The 11,218-nt window shown below is 39.8% G+C and overlaps 1 protein-coding gene and 1 long non-coding RNA gene across 2 annotated transcripts in view; both read left to right on the plus strand.

Moving 5' to 3' along the window:
- Window positions 1-4,745, plus strand: part of LOC109466875 — a 5,241-nt gene extending 496 nt beyond the window's left edge. The window contains exons 2-10 of the mRNA XM_019764733.1: window positions 42-89; window positions 562-671; window positions 970-1,058; window positions 1,338-1,408; window positions 1,812-1,904; window positions 2,151-2,229; window positions 2,582-3,011; window positions 3,174-3,230; window positions 3,582-4,745. Coding sequence (XP_019620292.1) covers window positions 42-89; window positions 562-671; window positions 970-1,058; window positions 1,338-1,408; window positions 1,812-1,904; window positions 2,151-2,229; window positions 2,582-3,011; window positions 3,174-3,230; window positions 3,582-3,875 — 1,271 coding nt within the window. The 3' untranslated portion in view covers window positions 3,876-4,745. The remainder of the gene's footprint in view (window positions 1-41; window positions 90-561; window positions 672-969; window positions 1,059-1,337; window positions 1,409-1,811; window positions 1,905-2,150; window positions 2,230-2,581; window positions 3,012-3,173; window positions 3,231-3,581) is intronic.
- A 1,118-nt stretch (window positions 4,746-5,863) lies between these two features.
- The window catches only part of LOC109466888, an 8,590-nt gene continuing 3,235 nt past the window's right edge, over window positions 5,864-11,218 (plus strand). Inside the window, exons 1-3 of the long non-coding RNA XR_002140043.1 lie at window positions 5,864-6,270; window positions 6,717-6,806; window positions 8,017-8,101. This is a non-coding gene — a long non-coding RNA (uncharacterized LOC109466888). The remainder of the gene's footprint in view (window positions 6,271-6,716; window positions 6,807-8,016; window positions 8,102-11,218) is intronic.

An 11,218-nucleotide genomic window follows, 5' to 3' on the forward strand; every position in this document is an offset into this window, starting at 1 on the left:
TCATAGACGTCTTGACATTCTTGCTTCTTTTCTTTTTAAAGGTGGACAGATTGAGGTGGATACCTCGGATCGAGGATTTGATGTACCAGGTGAGTTTCTTTTTACTTCCCATTGAACATTTTATCATGATATTGCTAATATTGAAAGGACTCGGCGGTCACTGAAAGGTCGCAAAAGTTTTTTCGATTCTATTACGAAGTTCCAGACAAGAACGCCAATGTGGTTGAAAGGAAAGTTATCTGGGCTAAAACATTTTTAGTATCCAAAGGCAATTTGTTAAAAAATACTATGCATGCAAGATGCCATGTGAAAATTGAAAGCCGACAGTTAGCAGCCTCGAATAACGTCAGGATGTCCATATGGCCATCCTTGTAAGTTGTAGAAAACTAGATATAAGGTAATAAGAAACTAATTGAATAAGTCCATCTTATTGACGTCATGTGTACAAAAGGCGCTGGGGAAGGTTCCGATGATATGAAACGACAGGCAACTGCCTTGCGTGTAATGATATCACAGAAAACTTTTCACCTCCGCTAAAGTGATCTGATATTTCATCCATAGAAGGGATCAGTGGCCGGATTGGCAGAGCAGCTCAGCTACAGGCTCTCATGAGGCTCATCGTTGGGCAGTCTGGTCGTGTGCCATATGTGTGGCCTTTGCCTTTTAGACAGGTAGATGTAACTTCCTCAAAACTTTCTTTCCTAACACATTCCTAATATTACTAAACAATCGCTGGTCATTTAAAAAATCGTGAATTTTTAGCTAGTAATCTTGAGAATGGTTCGACTACTGTTCATATTGGCACTGTCATTTTGGTTCTCATGTTGGTCCCCATCTTTATCATGTTCACTGGGAATTGGGGGCGGGGTTGCATTTAGAGTGAATGTAGTTCATATCAGTAGTAGAAAATCATGACTTTTTATACATGTAGAGGATTTTGAAGGATTAATCCTCCATTTATTCTGATAGATGTGTTCCCAGTCATGCATGGATGGCAGACTGCTCCTTGTACTGCTGATCAGTGAGGAAACGATCAACTGCACGAGAGACATGCTCAGGTAAACTCAGTGCTTTTGAACAATAAGACAAGACAGCATCTTTTTATGTCATATTGTTTTTTGGCTATCATGTTATTATTATTTGAAAACTATCACACATAATTCACAAGCAAAGGTCTGGCATTTTGATGTATGACATGTTTTGGATATGCTGTATACCATTCCAATTGTCGAGAGGACTCATTTTGCAAGCTTTCCAAAAGATAGACACAGCTTTCAGGCACTTTAAAATGTGCTTTACGACAACTAATGAAGTAATTTGCATGTATTAAACTACAGGAACGCAGGCGCCGAAGCTGCCACCACATACTTCTGGCCATATGAGCGAGACACACAGGACGCCAATGAAGGTAATTATGTGATTCATTATGTGCTTCATTAAACCTCCAATTAGCCACATACAAGATAGTGGTATAAAATCAAGTATGAAGCTTGTCTTCCTGGAGTAATTGAAAATAAAAAAACACTTGCCACTTTAAAAATTGAAGAGATGTCGTATTGAAAGCAATCGTTCATTTTCCTACACTAAAGATTGACAATAGGACTACCTCAATTCATTCTAATTGTGTCCCAAGAGTGTGAGGCAATGTTTTTAAATCAAGGCCTAATTACGGTCTAATTTTAGCTTTCGACATTTGGAAAATTGTTTCATCACAATCCTTTGCTCAGCTCTGTTTACATGTTGTGAAATTGGACTTCCCGTAGAAAGTCGTTGGTAGAAAACACATTCAATTTGCCTTTTTTTCACTGCAGTTGCTCAGTACAGTCGTTCGCATGCTAGCCCAGTGATGCTGCTCCTCGCTCCAAGGGGACATGCCCAAATGTGCATCTTTCACAGGTTCGAAGGTAAGGTTTTCATAATCTTAAACATTACATTTACTGAATGCCATATGCTGTCCTATATACCTAACTCAAACTAGGCCAATTTCAGTAAGACGGGAATTAGCTCCTCTTCACATGACAATCAAGCACTTCCAGATACACCTGAGCATTGGTTCTTGAGGTCTTGCCCACATTTTGCAGAATTGTTAATTATATCATTTGTCACTTCATCATTTGTCAAATATTGATATTTGTGTGTCATATTTGCAGACACTGTTCCAACTGGTCTGACAATCCTTGATGGCATTACTAACGGCCAGTTGTACCTAGAGGCTTTTCAGAGAAACAGGTATGTTTTGTATTGATAACTGATAGTAATACAATGCTTCATTTATTGTTTGGTATTTAAGGCAACACATTTCTTATAGGCCTAGATGTGAAAAGGATTGTGGGTCATATTTTAACACACTTGCAGCTCATGTGCATCAAACATCATTTGCGTCTTTTATCTTCTAGTATCCAACAGCAAAATAAAAATTCCACATGAACCTGACATTGCAATGTTTCTGCCAAGCAGTTAATACCCGTATGTCAATGATATTGCTTGTAGAACAAAATGGAACAAATTGCACATGTAGATTTCACAATATCATAAGATTTTGATTTCTGATATAGTATCTTACTGTATTCAAATAAACTAGGGACCGCATCAGACAGGGCCAGATACTACGCCGACATCAGGACAACGAGTTGGCCCAAGAGGTGCAGAGATGTGACCCCCCCGCCACTGGAGGTCCAACTGCCCACCAGACCGGTCACCCCCCCGCCACTGGAGGTCCAACTGCCCACCAGACCGCTGAACCCCCCGCCACTGGAGGTCCAACTGCCCACCAGACCGCTGAACCCCCCGCCACTGGAGGTCCAACTGCCCACCAGACCGCTGAACCCCCCGCCACTGGAGGTCAAACTGCCCACCACACCGGTCACCCCCCCGCCACTGGAGGTCAAACTGCCCACCAGACCGCTGAACCCCCCGCCAATGGAGGTCAAACTGCCCAGCAGACCGCTGACCCCCCCGCGACTGGAGATCAAACTGCCCAGGAGACCGCTGACCCTGTAGCTGAAATTGTGGTAATAGTCTCATGTTACAAGATCTTTTCAGTGTTAATTGCTCATGTGCATCAATTACTAGTATCAAATTCAAACTGGATACAATCTACAATATTTGTATATTGATATACAACGATTCTCCTGTTGTTGATTATTGATGTATCCTGTTTTTCTGTACAATAGAGGCAGTCCTGGGAGGACAGGTTTCCAGCTGCTAGGACCACAGAGCCAGCAACTGGGGTAAGTTTGTCTTGCACTTCAGTACATGTACATGACATTTGATGTTCAAATGCTCATCACAGGTCCCAAATCTTCAATTTGAACAACGCTTTATATACAGATATCGTGCTTCACGCTTACTAGAACAAAGGAAAAACAAGTACTCCTGATGGTGCTCCCCCTTGAGTACATCACTCCCTATCAGCAACAAATTAAGGAACTTATACCTCGCCACTTAAAAAAAAATCAGGGAAATTGATAGTTATCTTTTTGAGTAGACTTTATCATTTTGTTTATGCTCAATATAGTCAGAGATGGGCATTAAACCATTGTAGTAATTGCAAAAATTTTTAATAGAATTTTTTTTTTCAGTGCTATGGTGTTCACGGGGCACCACGCCACCACCCCTACCCCTCAAGGCAGCAAGCACAGCGCTTTCAGCAGGGACCCCAACGCTACAGGGACACAGACGATCCGTCTCAACCCCGACTCTCCCGGGACCTCACCACTCCATCTCAATCCCGACCCCCCAGGAACCTCGCCACTCCAGTAGGACAGCGCTTTCCGCCTGGCCATGGACCAGTCGGACAGCGTTTTCCGCCTGGCCATGGACCAGTCGGACAGCGTTTTCCGCCTGGCCATGGATCAGGACAACATGGCCAATAATGTATGCGTATCACTATCAAGTTAAAAGATTTTCAGTGAAAGATGACCTTTATTCAGTGCTTATATAAATATTTGTTTTGCTCTTGATTTTTACATATTTGAGTGACCATTATATGGTTTGAACATCTATCAAGTGATAGATTTCCCCAAAATATCTCCTTATATTTGGTCACATAGAGTCCAGTCCAGTCTTCTCTCAATCTGAAGATTTTTACTGTCCAAACCACTCACGCAGTCAACATCTTTTCAGATTTTTATTTTGTTTTAATAGTTTATGCTTAGACTTATAGTTTTCTCCAAAATAATCTTTAAGACTGGTATTTAGACATTGAGTAGTAAGAAAAAGTCTATGTCACATTCTAAACTCTTGTTACTGTATCTCAACCCTTCAAAAAATTCTTTAAATTTTGTGTCAATAGTTGTTATTCCTAGATTCCAAGTGATGTATAACATTTTCTTTCAAAACATGTCCTTAGAGACCTGTATATCAAGTATATAACTGTCTCAACCACTCACAAATGCCAGGTAGTTAAAACACCTTTTAATTTGTTTTGCATCAATTACAGTATAGTTTTGTATCTATTAAAGTTTGTATCAAGATTATTATCAGAAATCATTTCATTCAGTTTCAATTTGTATTGTTTAGGGGCAAGAAAAGAAAGCATCTGATTCGAGCACGAGAACATGACAGACTGAATGCTACGTAAGATTAAGTATATTGCCATGAAATGAAGCGTTCCACTTGAATAAATATGACAAAAACAGCACATCACAAGTTTCAGTTGTCTGGAAGTGAGGATTTGATGAATGGTCCCCATGATGTTGAACCTGTTTTTAAGGAAGGACTTACTTGAAGTCAACTTTATTTTGCTAATGTTCTGACTCTCAGGTATGCTATAATTGCTCAGTGTATACAGGAAATTGGGGGAGGGGGCCCGGGGTTTCTGGAGACAAAAGCCATGTGTGCCTGATAAAGCAAAGAAGGGCTGACATTCTGATGTCGATTATTTTTCTTTGTCCCAAAATGTCACAAAGTGTCTTTTACATTTTAGCTGTCCTGGCCTAAATTTTAGTGGTCAGTGGCCATTGGGACACCATCAATTTCAAGCCTTGTGCCATGATCTTTAGCTATACTAAACCATACCAGGCACATACAATGATACAAATACATACAAACTCTACCAAGTGGAGACTACTTGAACAGCCAGGGAGGTGATAGATTGACACCTGTTGGAGAGAGGACATTATTTGAAATCACAATGAAAGATGCATTCATAGTTACAAAGCCCCAAATCTACACACATAACGTTACAGCTAAGAATATTAATCCACAGCTAGATTGTCCCTACACACACAAAATCCCTTTTCTTTAACACAAAACACCGTCCTGTATCACAACCATCCTCCCATGACTATTTTGGTGCACTAATGGGGGGGGGGCGGTGTCCCCGGGCATGGGATGCTTTTTATTATTGACAGCTTGTAATTGATAAAAAATACTGTGATAGATAAAGGTTTACAAACCACTTAGTTCATCGTTTACAGTGAACCAAGGACATTATACACTGTGTATAATGTCCTTGAGTGAACCTTTGTCACCTTTGCAGTAAAAATGTAACTGTTAATTTAAACGTTAACTTCAACGTGTAGATAAAATGGAATTTAACGTTATGGTGAAACCACGGTAAACAAGCATTACCTTTATTTCAAATATCAAGTCCTTACCCCCTCTGCAAAGCTTGATTACTCAGGTTTCTTCGGATAGAAAAAGTGTAAGGCCAGTTCAATGAATATAAATGACCCCTATATCCAAGTGGGCCAGTCCAACCGGTAAGGGGTCAATTCCAGGGCCAGCATTCAAATTAGAAAGATTATTAAAGTATACACTTTTCTGTCCTTTTTACCTGAAATCTGGGCCTTTCTGAGCAAAAATGTGCCCAGGAAAAGAATTTTTTTTTTAAATGTGGAAAAACCCGTAGCATGATGGGAGTTTGTACAGGCGGTTGGCGCGGTATCCGGATTCGGCTGGTTCCGCTGGCGTGACGTGCTCTGGTGCTAGGCCATGGAGTTAAAAAGAGCACAGGAGTCAAAATCTCTACCTCCGTGGATAGGCCATGAGGCTCACTCCCCAATCACCCTCTTCGCGGACAGTACACAAACCCTCAAGGTTGACGTTGTGTACAGCTGGAAGACAAGTACAGACTTGAAGGGGAAGAAGAGCTGGACTTGGAAACTCGCAGTAGCGCCAGTCCGAGCTCCCAGTCCACAACGCAACAGGACATGGATATCACAAAAGCAACGTTACCAGTGGTGACAACACCTTACAAGCTGAGCCACGCTCTGTCCTGAAAACAGCTACAAAATGCTTTCTTTCTTTTGGACTACACCGCGAAAGGTAAAAGTATTTTTTTGTTGTAGAAGTAGAGTAGAGTAGAGTACACTTAGTAAACCTTATTTCTTTCAAATCGCGTTACAGTAAGTTAACGTAATATAATTACGTGCATGACCTCCATTTCTAACGTTTCGATTTTGGAAGAATTTATTTCATTGAGAATACAGTGGAACGGTTATGCTATCAAGCGGAGCTGCCCAGGGCCCAGGAGGCCGAAAACACCATATGACGATACGTAAATAGGTCATATCACGACGGGGGGAGGGCATGAGGCGACATATTTTGCCCATACGTTACATTATGGGGTCAAGTAAGAGTGGTTGGTCCAGGACAGATAACGTTAGTATTAGCAGTAATTGTTTTTAACATGTTTTCATCATCAGAACGTCAAGTTAAGTTTTTAGATTACAATAAGTTAAAAATGTATCGTTTCTCTTCCTGTCTAAAAGCTTGCTGGATCACCCAGCTGGAATCATCAACGTAGCAGAAGCACCAGTAATTGGAACCACGCTCCTACGCCAGAACAAGAGGCAGAGATGGTAGGGGGCATACTAGTACTCTAGCCTGGGTACCATCCTGGTTAGTTTACGTCCGCTCCTACAGTCACTACCACCAACCAGTGAGGAGCGGACGTAAACTAACCAGGATGGTACCCAGGCTACTAGTACTCTGCTTTCTTTTCAGTATTAAGGCACACTTCATGTTTCCCCTGTTCATAGGTTTGCTAAAAATTAAGCTAAGTTGTTCATCATCTTCATTAATGATCAATACCTGTTTTTACCTGCGTGAAACTGAAAGAAATCGTATACCATTTTCAAACCGGCTGGAAAACAGTTGTAGAACAGCTAACCTACAGTTAGATATGGAAAGAGTGGGTGTGACAGGTCGTTCCGTGTAATATAACTAGCTGCCACTGCACCACGTACCTGCAGCAGAGCTGCTGTTATGTTAACCAAAAGGGCGGGTTATACTAGCTATACAGATACAGATCTATTCCAAAATGGCTCACATGACATCATCACCAAACCAACTTGATCTAACCCAGGCTATTATAGGGGAGCGAGTATGGGCACAAACCTGGGTACAATCTGGATTTTGACCCACTAGGCTAGAAAAAATCATGCGAGCAAAACCCAGTTGTACCCAGGCTATTTAGTAGTAGCCTGGCTGCCATCCGATTTATTACGGTTACAAATCGGGTGGCAGCCAGGCTAATATAGTAGCACCAGTATACAATTAAGAATTTAATAACCAGGCTAAGGGCAAGGGTCTTGGTCACATATATGTATTGTATGTCTTGTTCATGTGTGTGTGTGTGTGTGTGTATACATGTGTGTGTGTGTGTACATGTGTGTGTGTGTGTGTGTATAAACGTGTGTGTGTGTGTATACATTGTGTGTGTACGTCATGTGTGTGTGTTTGTGTGTGTGTGTATACATGTGTGTGTGTGTGTGTGTGTGTGTGTATACATTTGTACATGTGTGTGTGTGTACATGTGTGTGTGTACATACATGTGTGTGTGTGTACATTTGTGTGTGTGTGTGTGTGTGTGTGTACATGTGTGTGTGTGTATACATTGTGTGTGTACATGTGTGTGTGTACATTTGTGTGTGTGTGTGTGTGTGTGTGTGTATACATGTGTGTGTGTGTGTGTGTGTGTCTTGCAAATCTATATCCTACATATATGAAATGTTGTCAAAGTAGAGTAACTTATATATGTTCTGATTGTGTCATTTCTTTAATCCACAGGAATTCCGAAAAGCTTTCCTGTCCAAATGGTGACCTTGGTCAAGCCAAGTGAAAAGAGGGCACGGGAAACATGATGGATTTGATGGTAGGGGCATTACAGAACTTGATTGATTTTTTAGTATTGTAATTCCAGTGTTAAACCAGTGATATAGGGCAGGCATCACTATTGGGTTGTGCAGTAGAGGCTCCAAAATTGGAACACGATTGTAGTCCTCAAGTTAATATCTGGCTCCCCCGGGACCCCCTGAGAAATAATTCTTATGTTTGTTGGAACCAAAACAAAGATGGATATTGATGTAAATGTCATGGATATGGTACAAGAACGTGCATGCTGGTCAATTTTGGGGTTCTCATAGGTGTGGAAGTCAAAATACCTGGTTTGAAAGTCAAAATACAATTGAATCCTTTATTACTTCGTGATGGAGGTCATGACCTCCGGACGGAGTGTTGTGAGCAGGCTTTTTTTTCGTGTTCGCAGCTAGAACACGGGGTTCCCTTTGTAAGTAGTATTACTGTGTAATGGGCATGTGGTGTGCCATTATGTCCGTGATGATGCACGTCTTTATTTTCACCATAGCAGTTCTGATATTGAAGTAAATGCATATTTTAGAAACATCCCTACTTTTACAATCCTGTGGAATAGGCTGTACAAATGTAGGTTTAGGTAGTTGTCTGGTAGCCAACGTTATCTAAGCAGATATTAGGTGGCTGTTGTGCATAATGGTTGCGAGTATCTTTTGGGATTGTGGTTTGCACCTACTGCAATACCTTGTCAAATGACTACAGTAATATGTAATAGATGAAAGATATTATGAAAGCTGACTTTGTTCTTATATTTAGATTGTCGTGTTGTTGATTTTATGTAGCCTGTATTTTCACTAGTCAGTCTGCAACTGTTTCCCTAAGGGGGGCGGCAAACCTCTGGGCAGATTACCACCAGCAGTGGATTGTTGAAAATTATTTTTTTATAGTCGCTAGTTGTTACTGCTGTCTTTGAAAATCCCTTTTTTCCTGAAAACTTTGGTCCAGTTTGGAGACTTTTTGGCTAGAAGGAACAGTAAGAGTCTAAACTTTCCTACTTTGGTTTGGTGAAGTCTTGTTGTTTTCTCCAGTTTAGTGGGCATAATGTCTTAATGAGAGACCTGAGTAATGAGGTTTTGCCTGCCTGTGGTGAGGAAATTAGGTCAAAAGTACTGTTACCCCATTTGATTTACATATATTTGGGAGTCATAAGAATTTTTGTGATTGAAATGTTGGAAAGTACTTTTATGAGTCCTTGTTTAGTTTCTTTAACTGAAGGCTTCAATCAATGGCCAAACCCAATAGTGCTATCTGCATTATACCACTGTTACACCGGCTATGTGAAACCAAGGATTAAACCTCTAAGCTTGGTGAAACACTAAAACTGATAATGCCTCTATGCAGGAAACAGTGTACCGATATTGCCAAGCATATGTTGATGATGTCCCATCACCAGAACATTGAAAAAAACCGGCCAAGTTTACTTTATTTTGATTACATATTTAAACATAGAACAAACCATGTAGTTTTCTGTTTTAACAGGTAAGATACATGTAAGAGCTGTCTGTAAGTTGTGTGTACTCTGTGCTTTTAAGCTGTGTTATACTAGTAAGTTTTTTTTAAAGGTGAGACAACAGGTGTTTTTTAAAGGTGAGACTACAGGTGTCTGTTACTTGTGTTTTTATATCTGACACTACATGTGCTTGTTAGTTGTGTTTTACAGGTGAGACCAGGTGTCTGTTGTATTTTTACAGATGGGACGAGAGTTGTGTGTAGTTTTGTATTTTTAAAGGTGAGACTACAGGTGTCTTGTTTTTTTCACAGATGGGACGAGAGTTGTTTGTAGTTTTGTGTTTAGACATATATTGACGTATTTTAATATATATGTGAGACCACAGGTGTCTGTTTTTTTTTACAGGAGGGACGATAGTTGTGTGTAGTTTTGTATTTTTAAAGACGAGACTACTTGTGTCTGTTGTGCAGGAGGGAGGAGAGTTGTGTGTAGTTTTGTGTTTTTACAGGGGAGACTACGTATACTTGTCTGTTTTTTTTTACAGGAGGGAGGAGAGTTGTGTGTAGTTTTGTGTTTTTACAGGGGAGACTACGTATACTTGTCTGGTTTTTTTTTACAGGAGGGAGGAGAGTTGTGTGTAGTTTTGTGTTTTTACAGGGGAGACTATGTATACTTGTGTCTGTATCTTTTTACAGGAGGGAGGAGAGTTGTGTGTAGTTTTGTGTTTTTACAGGGAAGACAACGTATATAATGTGTCTTTTTTTTTACAGGAGGGAGGAGAGTTGTGTGTAGTTTTGTGCTTTTACAGGGGAGACAACGTATATAATGTGTCTTTTTTTTTACAGGAGGGAGGAGAGTTGTGTGTAGTTTTGTGTTTTTACAGGGGAGACTATGTATACTTGTGTCTGTATCTTTTTACAGGAGGGAGGAGAGTTGTGTGTAGTTTTGTGTTTTTACAGGGGAGACAACGTATATAATGTGTCTTTTTTTTTACAGGAGGGAGGAGAGTTGTGTGTAGTTTTGTGCTTTTACAGGGGATATCACAGCAGGCGTCTGTTTTTTTTTACATTCCACCCCATTTTCTTTCCATTTCATAAGTTGAGAAAAGATAGATAAAATAGTGTTTAAGTATTGTTAAGATAGATCAAGCTAGAAGTCAGGGTTTAAGTTCAGATGGTATTTTAGTATAGTTAGGATAAGATAGATCATGTTAAGATAGTGTCTATAGATGTAGTTAAATTAGATAGAGATTAGTGTTTAACTTTAAGGATAGTAGATTAAGAGATTATGGTAAAGATACGGTAGTGTTCAAGTATAGTTAAGATAACATAGATTTATTTAGAAGGTAGTGTTTAAGTATAGTTAAGATAAGTTAGTTAGAAGGTAGTGTTTAAGTATAGTTAAGATAAGTTAGTTAGAAGGTAGTGTTTAAGTATAGTTAAGATAAGTTAGTTAGAAGGTAGTGTTTAAGTATAGTAAAGATAAGTTAGTTAGAAGGTAGTGTTTAAGTATAGTTAAGATAAGTTAGAAGGTAGTGTTTAAGTATAGTTAAGATAAGTTAGAAGGTAGTGTTTAAGTATAGTTAAGATAAGTTAGAAGGTAGTGTTTAAGTATAGTTAAGATAAGTTAGTTAGAAGGTAGTGTTTAAGTATAGTTAAGATAAGTTAG

This window comes from Branchiostoma belcheri, unplaced genomic scaffold (genome assembly GCF_001625305.1).
Source record: "Branchiostoma belcheri isolate BF01 breed outbred unplaced genomic scaffold, Haploidv18h27 scaffold170, whole genome shotgun sequence".
NCBI lineage: Eukaryota > Metazoa > Chordata > Leptocardii > Amphioxiformes > Branchiostomatidae > Branchiostoma > Branchiostoma belcheri.